The 19,539-nt window shown below is 47.2% G+C and overlaps 1 protein-coding gene across 1 annotated transcript in view; it reads left to right on the forward strand.

Annotated features, from left to right (window-relative positions):
- CCDC158 (coiled-coil domain containing 158) overlaps window positions 1–19,539 on the forward strand; it is a 1,152,460-nt gene that overhangs the window by 817,213 nt on the left and 315,708 nt on the right. The window contains exons 22-23 of the mRNA XM_030192135.1: window positions 9,614–10,066; window positions 15,392–15,853. Of these exons, the coding sequence (XP_030047995.1) occupies window positions 9,614–10,066; window positions 15,392–15,853 (915 nt within the window). The remainder of the gene's footprint in view (window positions 1–9,613; window positions 10,067–15,391; window positions 15,854–19,539) is intronic.

A 19,539-nucleotide genomic window follows, 5' to 3' on the forward strand; every position in this document is an offset into this window, starting at 1 on the left:
CAGGGCCGTGCCAACACAGTAAGCGGGGTAAGCAACGCAGGGGGGTGCCGACCTCTGGAGGGCGCCTACCATTTCCTGAGGTCAGCTCACTTGCAAAATGTTTTACCTCTCTCCCCTGCCCTCCCCTCTTCGACCACAGTGCTCACTGAGGCAGGCAGACTCTGCTGAAGTTGTTTGAGAGAATACAACCAGTGCTATTTATGTCTTTGGTGTGGGACGAACTCCTCATTCAGGGTGAGCTTGAACAACATTCAAACTAAAGAGATCAGCCATGTTTGGAGGGAGGTGTGCAAGTGAGACTGGGGAGAAATAAAAACTAAATAGTGTAATTGTTAAAATCTGTAAGTGGTTCAAAGTTTTTGTTTTTTTTCCTCTGAGCTTGTACACCAGAGGAGGGCATGACTGCAATGATGTTTGCATAATTATAGGTAACCGGATAGCTACAGCTAAAAGCCATTTCATTGGCTGATGGTTCCAACAGTAGTTTCAGAGGAAGCTTTTAGCTGACGTGTAGTGTAGAAAAGCTGGTAAGTGAAAATCTGATTGTTTTTTTGGTGTTTGTTTTTATATAAAAGATCTCCTTGGATAGGAAGAGTCTGTGATATGTGAAATATATTTTGCTTTAATGAAATTGCTAAACTATAGAGTCAGAGACTTATCAATGATCAGAAAAAGAAAGTCACCAGACAACAAAGGTAGAGAAAAATCATTTTATTTTCATTTTAGTGTTTGGAATATGTCCACTTTGAGAATTTACATCTGCTATCTTATTTTGCAATGTATAGCAATTTGTTTCTAAGAATATTGCTGACAATTCCTGTCAGTGTGGCAAGTGGTGAGCGATCATTTTCATGGTTAAAAAATCATAAAAAACTAGTAAAAAATGCCCGTTTCAAAAGGGAAGGAAACGGGCGCTAGCAAGGCCATCCCCCACCCTCCCTCCCTCGCTGTTCCAGACTCTGCCGTCCCTCCGTTTTCACCCCCCCCTTTCCGCGACTCAGTCGACCCCCCTTCTCGGTGAAAACCGTCCCCCACCGCAGTCCAGTACCTGTGCTGATGGGGGACCCCAACCCCCCGTCAACAGAAGTGCTGTGCTGGCCTTTAAGGCGTTGCTTCTTCAATGATTTTGTGTCCAAGTTGCTCTGCGTGCATCTGACATCTGACGCAGAGGAACGTGAACCGAAGATCATTGAAGAAGCAATGGCGCGAAGGCCAGCACAGGACTTCAGCTGACGGGGGTTGGGGTCCCCCCTCAGCACAGGTACTGGACGGCGGCGGGGGATGGTTTTCGCCAAGAAGGGGGATCGACTGGGTCGTGGAAGGGGGGTGCAGTGTGCTGTAACACAGGGAGACGAGTAGGGAAACACGCTCTGCCTCCCCTTGCTTTGGTATCAGCTGTCACTGACGTCAGTGCGTGCCTGCCTAGCAGACCGAGGGAGGCACGGTCCCAGGCACATCCTGTTGGAGGTGAGAATTATTATATAGGATTATTTGCGATCAAGTATTTTGCAAGAAAGGCTTGTAAGCCTTGCCATGATTGCTATTGAGAATGATATATGTGCCCAGTTAGATATCAAAGATTTAATTACTAATTTCTTGAACATGAAAGCACGAAAAGCTAAGTGGTTGTAAACCCTCTATTTGTTCAGCAATCCCACAAAGATGCACTCCATCTTTCAGCTCCTATTTCCTTTGCATCTTGTGCCACATGGGGGGGGGGGGGGGGCGCCAACTGATACTCTGTAGGGGGGCACCAGAGACCCTAGGCACAGCCCTGAGGGTTAGTAAATTGTCTCTAGTAAGTCAAGATACATTTTGAGCCAGCAAGAAGGCCTTATGTAGTAAAGAGTGTTCATCCTTTCCCTTTCTTAGCCCTAAGGGAACAGAGAATAATTGAAATATCTGCTTGCAAGGGCAGCCTCTTGCCTAACACATACTGGAGACAAGCCACTATTTGCCTCCAAAAAGTCATAACACACTCGCATGTCCAAAACAGGAAGCTGAAGACATATGGCATTTAGGGCATTCTTCACTCCTTGCAATCTGAGCTATAAATGTTCAATGTGGGGAAATGAAGAGCTGCAATAAAAATTTATATTGTCGTTCTTGCAATAAAGCAAAGCTTGTCACTTTTTAAATATTCTTCATCAAAAGACATATTCCATCCCCCATCACCTGCTTATGCTGTGCCAGTTCCCTATTCCATGATACTGCCACTTGATCACAGTCCCACTTTGGGCCCAAACTACCAAAACTATTTTGGTAGAAAGATAGACTAGCCTTATTCTGCTGAGCTAGAGTAAAATAAAATCTCTGAAACAAGATCAGCCAAGTCCTCATTTAAGGTACGAGTGTCCAGTATACCTATATAATGATTTACTTGATGATAAGCATACCAGTCCTTGGGCAACAGAAACCTTCATCCTTTAATGTCTCAAAAGATTTTATCTTTCCCTCCTTAATAATAAGGTCTTTGACATAGCAGAGACCAGCCAGCATTTCAGATATAATTTACTGGCATCCGAGTTAAGGTCTCTATTACCCCACAAAGGGAGCAATATCGTTGATCTTGGAGCTATTTTCATCTGACAACAGATTGATTTTTTTTTTATTTACATATGACAGATGCAGCCCAATTCTGAATAAAGTGTGTAGGTCAAAAATGAACTTTCAGGTCAGGATGTTTAAGATTTACAATATATTTTACAAAAGTCTCATGATCACAGAGCATTTTATAAAATACACATGGGAAAATATATGTATGTGACAGCATATTCTCCGAGGACAAGCAGGCTGCTTGTTCTCACTGATGGGTGACGTCCACGGCAGCCCCTCCAATCGGAACACTTTCTAGCAAAGTCCTTTGCTAGTCCTCGCGCGCCGATGCGCACCGCGCATGCGCGGCCGTCTTCCCGCCCGAACCGGCTCGTGCCGGCCAGTCTTCTTTTGTCCGCGCTCGGTACGGTCGTGTTTCGCCGTTCGCGCCCCAAAGTTGACCTCGCGCATCGTTTATCGACTGTGTCTTTCAAAAAAAAAAAAAAGAAAGGTGTCGGAAGGGGACCTTTATGGTCTTCTCCCTTCCCATACTTCCAGTTTTTGCCCCGGTAAGTTTTCTTTCGTCGTCGGGGTAGGCCCTATTTAGGCCTCGGTCCAAGTTTTTCTTCCCCCTAATTTTTGCGGTGCCTTTTTCGCCATTTCGAGTTTTGATCTCGCCGGCGCGATTTTTCCGCCCATGACATCGAAGTCTTCCAGCGGCTTCAAGAAGTGCACCCAGTGCGCCCGGGTAATCTCGCTCACTGACAGGCACGCGTCGTGTCTTCAGTGTCTGGGGGCTGGGCACCGCCCGCAGGCCTGTAGTCTGTGTTCCCTTTTACAAAAGCGGACTCAGGTAGCGAGATTAGCCCAGTGGAACGTTTTGTTCTCGGGCTCTTCGTCGGCATCGGCACCGGGAGTATCGACTGCATCGATGTCGTCGGCGCCTGGACCTTCATCTTCGTCCCCGAGTGCATCGAGGCATCGGCCCTCTGCATCGGGGCGTCATCGGAAGGCTGCGTCGGCGTCGGTGGTATCGAGACCTCCTCGTCTGCTGATGTCGTCGGGCGGTGGTGCTTCGTCTGGAGTGCAGGTGAGGGCTGTCCATTCCCCTGCTGGTGGCGGTGAGCCTTCGGGTGGGTCTCCCCCCCACCCTGAGGGCTCCTGCGGTACAGCCCCCCCGAGACCGACCTTCTTCGGCCTCGGCCCCGAGGAAGAGACAGCTGGATTCTACGTCCTCCTCGTCGGTGCCGGGCAGCTCCGGTGACATGCTTCGTTCCAAGAAGTCGAAGAAGCATCGTCACCGGTCTCCTTCCCGTGTCGGCACTGAGAGCTCTGGGTCGCCGAGGGAGTCGGCACCCAGTAGGCATCGGCACCGAAAGGACCGCTCGCCCTCTGTTCAAGAGGTGTCGATGCGCTCCCCTTTGGACAGCCCGGAACAGCCTCCACGCCCGGAACAGACTCTGACATCGATGCCTGCATCGACTTCCGTGCCTTTTTCTGCAGCCGCTCTGAACGAGAGCCTCCGGGCCGTTCTCCCAGAGATCCTGGGAGAGCTGTTGCGCCCTACCCCTCCGGTACCGGGGGTGCTTGCGCCACCGGTACTGTTGAGTGAGGCGCCGGCTGGCCCATTGCCCAGGGTGAGGTCTCCGGCATCGGTACCGACTGCGGTCGCCTCCCAGGAAGGCTCCCCGACTACGTCGGCGGAGGGAGCTTCGCCGGTGCGGGCGAGGGAGTCTACCTCTCGACGTTCCCACCGTGGCCGTGGTTCCACGGAGTCGAGCCGGGCACGGTTGCAGACACAGGTCCGTGAACTTGTGTCTGACACCGAGGGTGAGGCCTCGTGGGAAGAAGAGGGAGACATCAGATATTTCTCTGACGAGGAGTCTGAGGGTCTTCCTTCTGATCCCACTCCCTCTCCTGAAAGGCAGCTTTCTCCTCCCGAGAGTCTGTCTTTCGCTTCCTTTGTCCGGGAGATGTCTACGGCCATCCCCTTCCCGGTGGTCGTGGAGGACGAGCCCAGGGCTGAAATGTTTGAGCTCCTGGACTATCCTTCTCCACCTAAGGAAGCGTCCACAGTACCCATGCATCATGTCCTCAAAAAGACATTGCTGGCAAACTGGACCAAGCCATTAAGTAATCCCCACATCCCAAAGAAGATTGAGTACCAGTACCGAATCCATGGGGACCCAGAGCTGATGCGCACTCAGTTGCCTCACAACTCTGGAGTTGTGGATTTGGCCCTAAAGAAGGCCAAGAGTTCTAGGGAGCATGCTTCGGCGCCCCCGGGCAAGGACTCTAGAACCTTGGACTCCTTTGGGAGGAAGGCCTACCATTCCTCTATGCTCGTGGCCAAAATTCAGTCGTACCAGCTCTACACGAGCATACACATGCGGAACAATGTGCGGCAGTTGGCGGGCTTGGTGGACAAGCTCCCCCCGGAGCAAGCCAAGCCATTTCAGGAGGTGGTCAGGCAGCTGAAGGCGTGCAGAAAATTCCTGGCCAGAGGGGTGTATGACACCTTTGATGTTGCGTCCAGGGCCGCTGCTCAAGGTGTGGTGATGCGCAGACTCTCATGGCTGCGTGCCTCCGACCTGGAGAATAGAATCCAGCAGTGGATTGCGGACTCGCCTTGCCGTGCGGACAATATTTTTGGAGAAAAAGTCGAACAGGTGGTAGAGCAACTCCACCAGCGGGACACCGCATTCGACAAATTCTCCCACCGGCAGCCTTCAGCCTCTACCTCTACAGGTAGAAGATTTTTGGGGGGAAGGAAGACTGTTCCCTACTCTTCTGGTAAGCGTAGGTACAATCCTCCTTCTCGACAGCCTGCGGCCCAGGCTAAGCCCCAGCGCGCTCGCTCTCGTCAGCAGCGTGCGCCTCAGCAAGGCCCCTCGGCTCCCCAGCAAAAGCAAGGGACGAGCTTTTGACTGGCTCCAGCAGAGCATAGCCGACATCCAAGTGTCAGTGCCGGGCGACCTGCCAGTCGGAGGGAGGTTGAAAGTTTTTCACCAAAGGTGGCCTCTCATAACCTCCGATCAGTGGGTTCTTCAAATAGTCCGGCAAGGATACACCCTCAATTTGGCCTCAAAACCTCCAAATTGTCCACCGGGAGCTCAGTCTTACAGCTTCCAGCACAAGCAGGTACTTGCAGAGGAACTCTCCGCCCTTCTCAGCGCCAATGCGGTCGAGCCCGTGCCATCCGGGCAGGAAGGGCTGGGATTCTATTCCAGGTACTTCCTTGTGGAAAAGAAAACAGGGGGGATGCGTCCCATCCTAGACCTAAGGGCCCTGAACAAATATCTGGTCAAAGAAAAGTTCAGGATGCTTTCCCTGGGCACCCTTCTCCCCATGATTCAGGAAAACGATTGGCTATGCTCTCTGGACTTGAAGGACGCCTACATGCACATCCTGATACTGCCAGCTCACAGACAGTATCTGCGATTTCAGCTGGGCACACGTCACTTCCAGTACTGTGTGCTACCCTTTGGGCTCGCCTCTGCGCCCAGGGTGTTCACAAAGTGCTTGGCTGTAGTAGCAGCGGCACTTCGCAGGCTGGGGGTGCACGTGTTCCCATATCTCGACGATTGACTGGTGAAGAACACATCCGAGGCAGGAGCCCTGCGGTCCATGCAGATGACTATTCGCCTCCTGGAGCTACTGGGGTTTGTGATAAATTATCCAAAGTCCCATCTTCTCCCAGTGCAGAAACTCGAATTCATAGGAGCTCTGCTGGATTCTCGGACGGCTCGCGCCTATCTCCCAGAGGCGAGAGCCAACAACTTGTTGTCCCTCGTCTCGCGGGTGCGAGCGTCACAGCAGATCACAGCTCGGCAGATGTTGAGATTGCTAGGCCATATGGCCTCCACAGTTCATGTGACTCCCATGGCCCGCCTTCACATGAGATCTGCCCAATGGACCCTAGCTTCCCAGTGGTTTCAGGCTGCTGGGGATCTAGAAGACGTGATCCACTTGTCCACGAGTTTTCTCAAATCCCTGTATTGGTGGACGATTTGGTCCAATTTGACTCTGGGACGTCCTTTCCAAATTCCTCAGCCACAAAAAGTGCTGACCACGGATGCGTCTCTCCTGGGATGGGGAGCTCATGTCGATGGGCTTCACACCCAAGGAAGCTGGTCCCTCCAGGAACGCGATCTACAGATCAATCTTCTGGAGTTACGAGCGATCTGGAACGCTCTGAAGGCTTTCAGAGATCAGCTGTCCCATCAAATTATCCAAATTCAGACAGACAACCAGGTTGCCATGTATTACGTCAACAAGCAGGGGGGCACCGGATCTCGCCCCCTATGTCAGGAAGCCGTCAGCATGTGGCTCTGGGCTCACCGTCACGGCATGGTGCTCCAAGCCACATATCTGGCAGGCGTAAACAACAGTCTGGCCGACAGGTTGAGCAGGATTATGCAACCTCACGAGTGGTCGCTCAATTCCCGTGTGGTGCGACAGATCTTCCAGGTGTGGGGCACCCCCTTGGTAGATCTCTTCGCTTCCCGAGCCAACCACAAAGTCCCTCAGTTCTGTTCCAGGCTTCAGGCCCATGGCAGACTGGCATCGGATGCCTTCCTCCTGGACTGGGGGGAGGGTCTGCTGTATGCTTATCCTCCCATACCTCTGGTGGGGAAGACTTTGTTGAAACTCAAGCAAGACCGAGGCACCATGATTCTGATTGCTCCCTTTTGGCCGCGTCAGATCTGGTTCCCTCTTCTTCTGGAGTTGTCCTCCGAGGAACCGTGGAGATTGGAGTGTTTTCCGACCCTCATCACACAGGATGAAGGGGCACTTCTGCATCCCAACCTCCGGTCCCTGGCTCTCACGGCCTGGATGTTGAGAGCGTAGACTTTGCCTCTTTGGGTCTGTCAGAGGGTGTCTCCCGCATCTTGCTTGCTTCCAGGAAAGATTCCATTAAGAGGAGTTACTTCTTTCTATGGAGGAGGTTTGCCGTCTGGTGTGACAGCAAGGCCTTAGATCCTCGCTCTTATCCTACACAGACCCTGCTTGAATACCTTCTGCACTTGTCTGAGTCTGGTCTCAAGACCAACTCTGTAAGGGTTCACCTTAGTGCAATCAGTGCATACCATTACCGTGTGGAAGGTAAGCCGATCTCAGGACAGCCTTTAGTTGTTCGCTTCATGAGAGGTTTGCTTTTGTCAAAGCCCCCTGTCAAGCCTCCTACAGTGTCATGGGATCTCAATGTCGTTCTCACCCAGCTGATGAAACCTCCTTTTGAGCCACTGAATTCCTGCCATCTGAAGTACTTGACCTGGAAGGTCATTTTCTTGGTGGCAGTTACTTCAGCTCGTAGAGTCAGTGAGCTTCAGGCCCTGGTAGCCTAGGCCCCTTACACCAAATTTCATCATAACAGAGTAGTCCTCCGCACTCACCCTAAGTTCTTGCCAAAGGTTGTGTCGGAGTTCCATCTGAACCAGTCAATTGTCTTGCCAACATTCTTTCCCCGTCCTCATTCCTGCCCTGCTGAACGTCAGCTGCACACATTGGACTGCAAGAGAGCATTGGCCTTCTACCTGGAGCGGACACAGCCCAACAGACAGTCTGCCCAATTGTTTGTTTCTTTTGATCCCAACAGGAGGGGAGTGGCTGTGGGGAAACGCACCATATCCAATTGGCTAGCAGATTGCATTTCCTTCACTTACGCCCAGGCTGGGCTGGCTCTTGAGGGTCATGTCACGGCTCATAATGTTAGAGCCATGGCAGCGTCGGTAGCCCACTTGGTCAGCCACTAATGAAGAGATTTGCAAAGCTGCGATGTGGTCATCTGTCCACACATTCACATCTCATTACTGCCTGCAGCAGGATACCCGACGCGACAGTCGGTTCGGGCAGTCAGTGCTTCAGAATCTGTTCGTGGTTTAGAATCCAACTCCACCCCCCTAGGCCCATGTTTGTTCTGTTCCAGGCTGCACTCTCAGTTAGTTGGTAAATTTTTTAGGTCAATCTCAGTTATGTCCTCGCCGTTGCGAGGCCCAATTGACCATGGTTGTTGTTTTGAGTGAGCCTGGGGGCTAGGGATACCCCATCAGTGAGAACAAGCAGCCTGCTTGTCCTCGGAGAAAGCGAATGCTACATACCTGTAGAAGGTATTCTCCGAGGACAGCAGGATGATTGTTCTCACAAACCCGCCCGCCTCCCCTTTGGAGTTGTGTCTTCCCTTCTCTTTGTCTTGCTACATATGAGACTGGCCGGCACGAGCCGTTTCGGGCGGGAAGACGGCCGCGCATGCACGGTGCGCATCGGCGCGCGAGGACTAGCAAAGGACTTTGCTAGAAAGTGTTCCGATTGGAGGGGCTGCCATGGACGTCACCCATCAGTGAGAACAATCAGCCTGCTGTCCTCGGAGAATACCTTCTACAGGTATGTAGCATTCGCTTTCAGCAGGAGCAGCCTTAAAAAATGTTCAACGAATGGCATTACCTGTATGATTTTGATCTAAGAATTACTGCTTTGAAATGGTTTAGATCATATTTTCCAAGTAAAATGCAATATGTACTTCTCAGAGACTCCTCTTCTTTTGCATGGCTTCTTTCATGTGGTGTTCTATAAATTCAGTCCTGTCACCAGTGTTTAAATTTTTAATTTAAGTCATTTGGGTGAGATTGATCATTTGGTACAAGATATCTCAGTTGTGAGGAAGATGTACAGCTTTATTTTTTTGAGGGGTTTGGATGCTGAAGCTGCTTCTGTGTTTTCTGATTGCTTAAAATATATGGAATGAGGTACTATTCAACCTAAATAAAGATAAAGTATTATGAATGAGCCTCCATTACAGATTTGGAGAGATTGCTATATCACTAAATACCGAAGTGCTAATATTTTGTGATGTCAGCACAGTGAAATAGTATACTATAGGAATCATTTACAAACAGTGTCCACTGTCATTAACATACGCTATTTACCACCAGACCCATTATCACGCATTAACGGTTAGTAAATGGCTAAGTAAGAGTTTTCAAGGTGGCATCTCTTTGTATTTCCTGGCATGTGCCTTTTTTCATGATAGCTATTAAGTTCTGATATCTAGTATTTTGATACATATTTTTTTCTTTAGAATGCTGCAATTCTTGAAAAGAATGAGGCTCTACAGAAAGTTGCATACCTTACTACTCAGTTGAAATCAACAAAAGATATGCTCTCCCAAACCAATGATGATCTCACAGCCAGGAAGAGGGACCTGGAAATTGCTAAGAAAACCATTGTTGATTTTAAATCTTGCATGAAAGACAAAAGAACCAGTGAAGCCTCCTGTGTAGACAGTACTGATGATGACATGGAGCTGCTGAAAAAAGATATTGAGCAATTACGAGAAGCATGTGCAGAAGCTGATATCCTGAAACTGCAATTAGATGAAAAGGACAAAAAACTCTGCAGTCTCCAGAAACAAGTTGATGACATGACAGAGATGATTGAACGATGCAATAAATCATCTAGTGCTATGCAGCTGGAAAACACAAAGCTTATGAAAGAAATAGATTACAGAAAACGTGAACTGGCAGAACTTAAGGTTGGTAGCAGTGGCGTAGCTAGGTGGGGCCATGGGGGCCTGGGCCCCCCAAATTTGCTCTGGGCCCCTGTTTGCCTGGCGGGGGGTCCCCAGCTCCCACCAGCTGAAGGCTTCGTCCAGCGCTGGCCACTGGGAGTTGTGGATCCCTGCCAGCTAAGGTATTTGCAGTGGCAGTGCTTCAGCTGGTGGTAGTTGGGGACCCCTGCCAGCCGAGATGTACAGTGGCGGCAGTGGGAGGAGGTTGGGCAGTGACCAAAATGTGCCCCCTCACCTTGGGCTCTGGCCTCCTCCCACCTCGAGGTGTGGCTTACGCCCCTGGTTGGTAGGGAATATCTGTTTATTTTTCTCCCTCATTGTCTATGAGTGTGCATTACATCATTAAGCGCTCCTTTTACTAAGCGGCGGTAAGCCCAATGCGGGCTTACCACTCACTATACAGGAAGTACCGCCGGGCTACCGTAGCAACCCGGGGGTACTTCCCACACCTAGTGCGTCATTTCTGGAGCTGCAAAAATGTATTAAATTTTTAGCGCTGGAGTTTACCCAGTGGTAATTGGGCAGTGCCATGCGCTGCCTAGTTACCGCTGGGTTAGCACAGGAGCCCTTACCGCCACAGTGGGTGGCAGTAAGAGCTCCCCTCCAAAATGGCTGCTTGGCAAGTGCTTTACTTGCTGCCCGGCCATTTCCTATCGAAAAAAGAGACTTCCCTTTTACCAGCTGCGGTAAAAGGGAGCCTCAGCGCCAGTGCCGGCCCCCTTTTGCTACAGCTTGGTAAAAGGGGCCCTAACTTATTTTTATTAACTAGTCTTATAACTGAACAGATATGTAAAACGTTTTCACTGTGTAGATGGCTAGATTTTTAAAGGCAAAGTATGCCTGTTTTTCTATGTTGAGAATTACCCTAGAAAACTATTTACAGACATGTATACCTACTGTCTAACATGCAAAAAATTCAGGATTAATTTACATAGCTATGTTTGAATTTTAAAAAGTAGTTTAGCAAGTGCCAATCCCTCTCCAGCCCCAGTCCAAGCTATGCCTCTTCTCAGTCTGGATAAACTAACAAGCATATAGACTGTGCCCACATGTGTTTACCCTCTGATGAAGGCAAATTAAAAAAAATATATTTATTAATCAGTAGTTCAACAGCAAATCAGCAATTACAAATTCAGTCATATACCAGATAAGAAAAGCTTTTTTACATTATTATAGAATATGATGTTTACAAGTAAGAAACTGGGTGAGTGACAGACCAGTCATTGTCTTCCATAGCTTACAGCACACATTATCCCTTGGATTCCATAAAAGTCACTGAAAGTTGCACACCAAAAATTGAGCACAATCATAGGAACATAAAAGTAGCCATACTGGGTCAGACCAGTGATAAATAAACTGAGTGCACTTGGTATGGGCCCTAAAGTAACTGACTGGATTAGAAACTGGTGAAACAAAAGCAAAATAAGGTAGAGGTAAATGGAGTTCACTCCAAGAAAAGGGATATCGCCAGCTGTTTTTAACATTTTTTTGAGTGATATTGCAGAAGGGATGTCTGGTAAGGTTTGGCTGTTTGTGGATGATACCAAATTCTGTAATAGGGTAGACACTCTTGGTGGTGTGGATAGCATGAGTAAGGTTCTAGTAAAGCTTGAAGGGTGGTCTAGAATTTGGCATTTAAGATTAAATGCTAAAAAATGCAGGATCATGTATTTGGGCTACAAAAACCTGAGACAGCAGTGCTGTATAGGGGTGAAGTACTTCTGTGCACGAAAGAAGAAGGGGACTTGAGGGTAATGATATCTGATGATCTTAAGGTGACCATACAGGTAGAAAAGTCCAGTAATGTGCACAATTCTAGAGACTGCACCTTCTAAAAGATATAACAAGATGAAGCTGGTCCAGAGGGAGGCTACTAAAATGGTTAGTAGTCTGTCAAAAAGCATATGTGGAAAGCCTTAATAATCTCAGTAATTATACTTTGGAAGAAAGGTGGCAGAGGGGTAGATATGGTAGAGACATTTAAATTATTCCATGGCATAAATGCACAGGAGGTGAGTCTCTCTTGATTGAAGCTCTGGAATGAGGGTGCATAGGATGAAGATGAAAGGGGACGTAATCAGGAGTAATCTAAGAAAATACTTCTTTATGGAAAGGGTGATGGATCCATGGAATGGCCTTCTGATGGAGGTGATAGAGACAAAAACTGTATTTGAATTCAAGAGAGCTTGGACAAGCACCTAAGATCTCTAAGGGAGAGGAAGGGATAGTAAATGGTATGGATGGCAAGATTGGATAGGCCATATGGTCTTTATCTGCTGTCATTTTCTATGTTTTTATGTTTCATTCCACCTTAACAGGAACCCAGCTAAATAACATAGAAGAAAGAATAGGGCAGAAGAGAGGTAGTTAAAACCCTAGGCTCTTAGGGAGAAAGGGAGTCCTAGACAAAGAGAATCTCAAGAATATGTCACTCTGTTTATGTCTAATTGATTTTATGCTGATGCTTTGAAGCCTAGAAACATAAGTCAGGCATCACATTGTATTTCCCATCCTGAATAAAGACATTTCTTTTGAGTTCTGGGCATGGGCTCAGCTGACATTGTCTTAAGGGCTTCACCTCAGACCCACAAGTCCAGTTGCACTATACATATTTTACAGGACATATCTGTGAATGGAATAAATGGCATCTGTAGTGATTCTTTGGACGGCTTCCCAAAGGAAAACTCCATAGACCATTATTAAAATGGACTTGGGAAAAATCCACTGCTTATTTCTGGGATAAGCGACATAAAATGTTATGTACTTTTTTGGGATCTTGCCAGGTATTTGTGACCTGGATTGGCCACTGTTGGAAACAGGATGCATGGCTTGATGGAAGAAAACAATGATTATAGATTGTATTTTCAACTCTGCTATTTTTTATGGAAAAGTACCTATCGAAAAGCAGGTACTGAAGTATCTGTAGCACATTACAAAGGCAATGTACATTTGTTGTTTCTTTTTGAAACTTGCGGACCTCCATGATTACAAAAAGTACAAATTGATTTGTCCTGCTATCTTTTGCTCTTAACTTTGAGAGTTATGCTCCTATATTAGTCTGTTTGAAAATTTACTAAGGCTGAGTGCCTAGATTTATGCTCAGAATTTCGCTCAACTCCTAAATTTAGGAGCATAAAAAGTGGTGGCAGCAAGGGTGAAATTAAAGTGTGTGAAAAAGGTTATGAGTTTAGCACAGATTTTCAACACCAGGCTTATAAATTAAGCTCATAATTCTAGGCAAATGAAAGGCAGGCCTACATTTATTAGCATGATTTTTGAGCTCCTTGTCATGAAACACCTAGAGGGGCATTTTCAAAAGAAACGTCCAAGTTGCGATTTGGACATCCTCGCGAAACGTCCAAATCCAGGGGCGGGGAAACCCGTATTTTTGAAAAAAGATGGACGTCCATCTTTGGTTTCGAAAATACCATCAGAGACATCCGAATCCTTAAATTTGGACGTCCCTGGATTTGGACGTCCCTAGACATGGACATCTCTGATGATTTTCGGCGATTTTCGAAACCAAAGACGTCCATGTCAAAAACGTCCAAATGCAAGCCATCTGGACATGGGAGGAGCCAGCATTTGTAGCACTGCACTGGTCCCCCTGACATGCCAGGACACCAACTGGGCACCCTAGGGGGCACTGCAGTGGACTTCATAGAATGCTCCCAGGTACATAGCTTCCTTACCTTATGTGCTGAGCTCCCCAACCCCCCCCCAAAACTCACTACCCCCAACTGTACACCACTACCATAGCCATTACAGGTGAAGGGGGGCACCTATATATGGGTACAGTGAGTTTGTGGTGGGTTTTGGAGAGCATGCTGTTTCCTACACAAATGTAACAGGTAGGCCTGGGTCCGCCTGTCTGAAGTGCACTGCAGTACCCACTAAAACTGCTCCTGGGACATGCATACTGCTGTGATGAACCTGAGTATGACATCTGAGGCTGGCACGAAATATTTTTAAAGATGTTTTTTTGAGGGTGGGATGGGGGGAGTAATGGGAGGTCATCCCCGATTCCCTCCAGTGGTCATCTGGTCATTTTGGGCACCTTTTTTTGCCTTATTCGTAATAAAAACACGTCCGGGTGAAAACGTCCAAGTGTTCATTAGGGATGTCCTTGCTTTTTTCGATTATGGGTCAAAGATGTCCAAGTGTTAGGCACACCCAAGTCCCGCCTTCGCTACGCCTCCGACACACCCTCTTGAAATTTGGATGTCCTTGCGACAAACTTCAGTTGGAGACGTCCAAAATCGGGTTTTGATTATACCGATTTAGACGTCTCTGGGAGAAGGAAGTCCATCTTCCGATTTATGTCGAAAGATGAACGTCCTTTTTTGAAAATGAGCCCACTAGCCACCCGCATGGGGCTACCCCGCAGCCACTTAGAGGGTCTATCCCCAGCACAGGTCAGGTACACTTGCACCTGCCACTTGTGCTCTACACTAGCACTCTCCTCCCACTGACTGGGTCCCAACCGCCTCTGAGTGAGTCTCCCACTCTCAAATTACCCCAAGTGATTCCTAGATTACTGGGGCCACATTCCCAGTAGTCCCACAATTCCTAAAAATCACCCACAGACCCAAACCACCAGGATTCTTGGTCAGTTCAGACAAGCAGAGGCAATAAACTAAAAATGTTTATTATCATGAAAAATTAGAACAATGAACAGAAGAGGTGCAATCAGCAAAACAATAACATGTAACTGAAATATGGATCAATTATAAAACTATCTAAACATTTGTATACTATCTAAATAGTACCTGGAGAGATCACGACATATAGCTGCTCATAGGCTATCAAATGTAACTGTTCACAGGGTCTCAGCAAATCAATCTTTCTCCCTCTTCTCCCTGGCTAAGACTGGGGGGAAAAAGCCAGTACAACCTAGATGAATTGAGCTCCTGGGCAAATCAGAGCCTAGAACAACTAGTTTTCAAAAATATACTGCATGCCATTTCCTATTTGTGTTAGACTAAAGTAAAAACAGTCATTTCTCTGTAACAGTTTTAAAAATAAACATGCACCACCTGCTGGCCAAACTAGGGAAATACACTTCAAGAAATAATACAGTTTATAGGCTTAAAACTCACTGTTTTGTCACACTGCTAAAGTAAGAGAAATTTTCAGCTAAAAATTTAGGCTCTAAAGTTTGGCAGAAAATAGGGCACAAATTTAAGAGCCAACATAAGATTCTAAATTTAGGAGCTCAACTTTTTTTCAATATCAGGCCAAAATTAATCAGGTATGTTATGAGCATTTTATTTTTCTCTTGTCTTGTAGATGAGTGCAGTTCGTGAAAAGGATGAGATTCTAGAGAAAGTGAAATTTCTGACTTCCAAGTTAAATTTAACTGAAGAGATGCTCCGCAGAACAGCTAATGAGCTTTCTGCTAAACAGAGTGTCCTAGAGACAACTGAGAAAACACTACAAGAGAAAAAAAAAACCATAGAGTCTTCCTCTTCAGAACTCTCGATCTTGCATTCTCAAATGAACCAAAAATCTCAAGACTTTCAGCAGTTAGAAAAAGAAGTGAAGCAGTTACAAAAAGCATCTCTAGAAGCTGACACTTTGAATCAACAATTAGCTGAAAAGAACAAAGAAATCTTTAATATTCAGAGCCAAGTTGAAAACATGACACAGATGATGGCGCAACAAAGTCAACGAGCTAGCGCTATGGAGTTGGACAAATCAAATCTTCTGAATGACATCAGCCTCAAAGAAAAGGAAATGCAAGAACTTAAGGTTGGTATGCTTTTTACATAATTCTCTCTCTTAGTGCACTAGTATGCTTCATTGTATTAGTTTTTACTTATCACAGCTTAAGAACAAATTTCAAAGGGATTTAACCTTAACACAGGTGGCTGATATCAGGGGCGTAGCCAGACTTCGGTGGGAGGGGGGTTAAGAGCTAAAGAGAATCCACACGTAGTGGAGAACTCTATAGATCCCACGAGTCGTGAAACAGAAAATAAAAAGGTGGGAAAAAAGTCGGGCTATCCAAAGAATGGAACCAAATGTTTTATTGTAAAAAAACAAAATTTATTAATCTTTAAACAAATGATGATATAACAATAACACATTAAAATGACTCGACACAACGTTGTGTTTCGGCCAAAAGGCCTACATCAGGAGTCTATAAACATAAAAAAACAGTAAAATAAATCGCTTGATTGAGAAATGAATTAAACATATGAAAATGTTAAAATAAATAATAATAACATGCAAAAAGAATTATACTAAAAGAGGAACATGTATAGATTATCAGAAAATTATATATAAAAAAATATATATATATCAAAATAATTTCAAAGAAATATATATATAATGTAATAATGATAATATTATACAAACAGAATTATACTGAAGGAAGAACATATATAGATATATTGGAAACAACATATCAATACCACAAATAAAAATTGAATGAATAAATAAAATAATGTAAACTATACATGTATATATGTATTGAATAGTGTATTAAATATTAAATAACCTTTACAATGAAATATACATACATACATGGGAGTAAGAGGTTAAATGAAAAAAACTAACCTTATTAGTCAAATTGAGATTAAGTATGGTAATTCAAAAGTAATCTCCGAGCCCATAGCCCCCCCCCCCCCCGGCGCCGCCACCACCAACAACAACTTTGACACCCCCCCCCCCCCGCCGATGACCCTCTCAACCCTCCCTCCCGCCGCCAACCCTCCCCCGCCGTTGCTGTCGCCTACCTTTGCTAGCGGGGTACCCCAACCCCTGCCAGCTGAGGTCCTCTTCTTCCGGCGCAAGGGTAATCTGAAAGGCTTCGTTCTGTTTCTGTGAGTCTGATATCCTGCACATACAACGTGCAGGACGTCAACTCAGAAACAGCACGAAACCTTGTGCCAGAAGAAGAGAACCTTGGCTGGCGGGGGTTGGGGTCCCCCACCAGCAAAGGTAGCCCACTGCGACGGCGGGGGAGGGTTGGCAGCGGGAGGGGGGTTCGAGAGGGTCGTCGGCAGGGGGGTCCAGGGCCAAATCTACGGGGGCCCAGGCCCCCGTGGCCCCCTGTAGCTATTCTACTGCCTGATATTCATTCAGCTGGTGATGATTAAAGTTATTTGGATAATTAGCTGTCCCCGCTGGCATTGCTCAATGATAGGTTAGTACTTTGTAACTGAGAAAAGCAAGTTTTATTTCCCTGTAGTAACACTGTATAAATATGCAAGAAATGAAACATAAATAATATGTATAGATATATATATACTGTATATAGAGAGAGAGAGAGATTTTTATTTGTACAAACAGAATTAGAACACACAGGAGCAGATACATTTTAAATATGTTTAATATAATTTGTAATAAGTTCTCATTCGAGTGCATTTTGATAGATAACATTTTTGTTTTTTGATTTGAAGCATATATGTATAAAGATTTCTTCGAGGACAAACAGGCTGCTTGTTCTAACGATTGGGTTGACGTCCACGTCGGCCCAGGATCGGATGTTTTTGTTAGCAAAATCTTCCAGAGTCTTCTGGCGCATGAGCGGCGCCCACTGCACGTGCACGGACCGGTTTCCCCCCCCCCCCCCCCCCCCCGTTGCGTAAGTCCCTCAGTACTTTTTTCTCCACATCTGAGGTGACACGGCTTTCGTTTTTCACTGTGTTCCTCTCGGCCTAGGAAGAGTCTCTGCACGATTGTTTATACTTCTCTTTTTTACTTCTTATTTTATTTCGTTTTTCTACAAAATATAAAAAAAAAAAAACTAGAGTAGTTCCTTTATTTCCTTAGTTTAGTCACTAGTTTTAAGTTTCTTTTCTTTTCGCTGCGGTCGGGTTGTTTTTTTTTTTGTGCCTTTTTAATTGGCATAATTGCGTCCTTTAATTTTGCAGACTCCGTTTTTCCATCCATCTCATCGAGGACACCCAGTGACTTTAAGCGTTGTACTCGGTGCAACCGGACCATCTCGGGTACCGACCCCCATGCGTGGTGTCTCCAGTGCCTTGGGCCTGATCATCTTCCAGCTCCCTGTAAGTTGTGCCCTTTGATGAAAAAACGGACCCAAGAATCTCAGGAGGCTCAACGAGAAAAACTTTTTGCAGATCAGTCCGGTTCTTCGACGTCGGCATCAACATTGGTACCGAGGTCGGCAGCATCAACATCAAGGGAAGCATCGTCTTCGAGAGCACAGGTAAAAGCTGCCGAACGACCACATCGCGCTGGGAGCAGTGAGGCATTGAGTGGGTCTCCACCTGTCTCGAGGCCTACTGCTATGCAGTCTCCCCCAGGACCGACCTTCGTCGGACCTGGCCCCGAGGAGGCATGAGGATTCCACGTCCTTCTCTTTGGCACCCAGGAGTCTCGATGACGGGCGTTGAGCAAAGGCTAAGAAGCACCGTCATTGTTCTCCTTCCATGCACAGTACCAAGAGCTCCAGGGAGGCGAGGGATTCGGCACCCAAGAAGCGTCGGTGCCGAGAGGACCGCTCACCCTCTATACAGGAGGTGCCGATGCATCGGTCTTCTGGCAGCCTGGTACTGGCTCTCAAGCCCCCACAGATTCTGCCACCGGCTCCTGCACTGGCCCCACAGCCTTTTCTGATGGAGGCTCTCGACGAGCACATCAGGGCCCTTCTTCCAGAGCTTCTGGAGGGATTGCTGCGCCAGTCTGCTTCGGTGCCAGGGGTGCTTATGCCTTCTGCACCGTTGGTTGAAGCGGTATCTGATCCTTCGCCTGTGGTGAGGTCCCCGACCTTGGTGCCGCTTGCAGCATCGGCTCTCCGACGTCGGCGGCGGAAGTTTCGCCACAGTCCAGGCAGGGGTCGACTTCTCGACATCCCCTTCGAGGTCGTCATTCCTCGACATCGAGACAGGCTCGGGTTCGGGCTGCTCTTAGAGAGCTTTTGTCCGATACCAAGAATGAGCGTTCGTGGGAGGAAGAGGAAGATCCCAGATACTTTTCTGAACAAGAGTCCTATGGGGTCCGCTCTGACCCTACTCCGCCCATTGAGAGAAGGATGTCTCCGCCTGAGAGTCTTTCTTTTTCCTCCTTTCTTCGGGAAGTGTCTAAGGATATTCCCTTCCCTATGGAGGTTGTGGATGAGCCCAGGGCCGAGATGCTCGAGGTCTTGGATTATCCTTTTCCACCTACAGAGGTTGCAACGGCTCCTTTGCATAACACACTCAGGGAAGTTCTTATGCGAAACTGGTCGTTCCCACTCCAATCCAGTGGTCCCCAAGAAAGCTGAGTCCCAGTATAGAGTCCATGGAGAGCCGGTAATGGTGAAGTCTCAACTACCTCACGATTCCATGGTGGTGGATTCTGCTCTCAGGAGAGCCAAGAGTACTAGGGACTATGCCTCGGCGCCCCCAGGCAGAGAGTCTAGGACCTTGGATTCTTTTGGGAGAAAGACGTATCAGTCCGCTATGCTCACAGCCAAGATTCAAACA

This window comes from Microcaecilia unicolor, chromosome 2 (assembly GCF_901765095.1).
Source record: "Microcaecilia unicolor chromosome 2, aMicUni1.1, whole genome shotgun sequence".
In the NCBI taxonomy this organism is placed as follows: domain Eukaryota; kingdom Metazoa; phylum Chordata; class Amphibia; order Gymnophiona; family Siphonopidae; genus Microcaecilia; species Microcaecilia unicolor.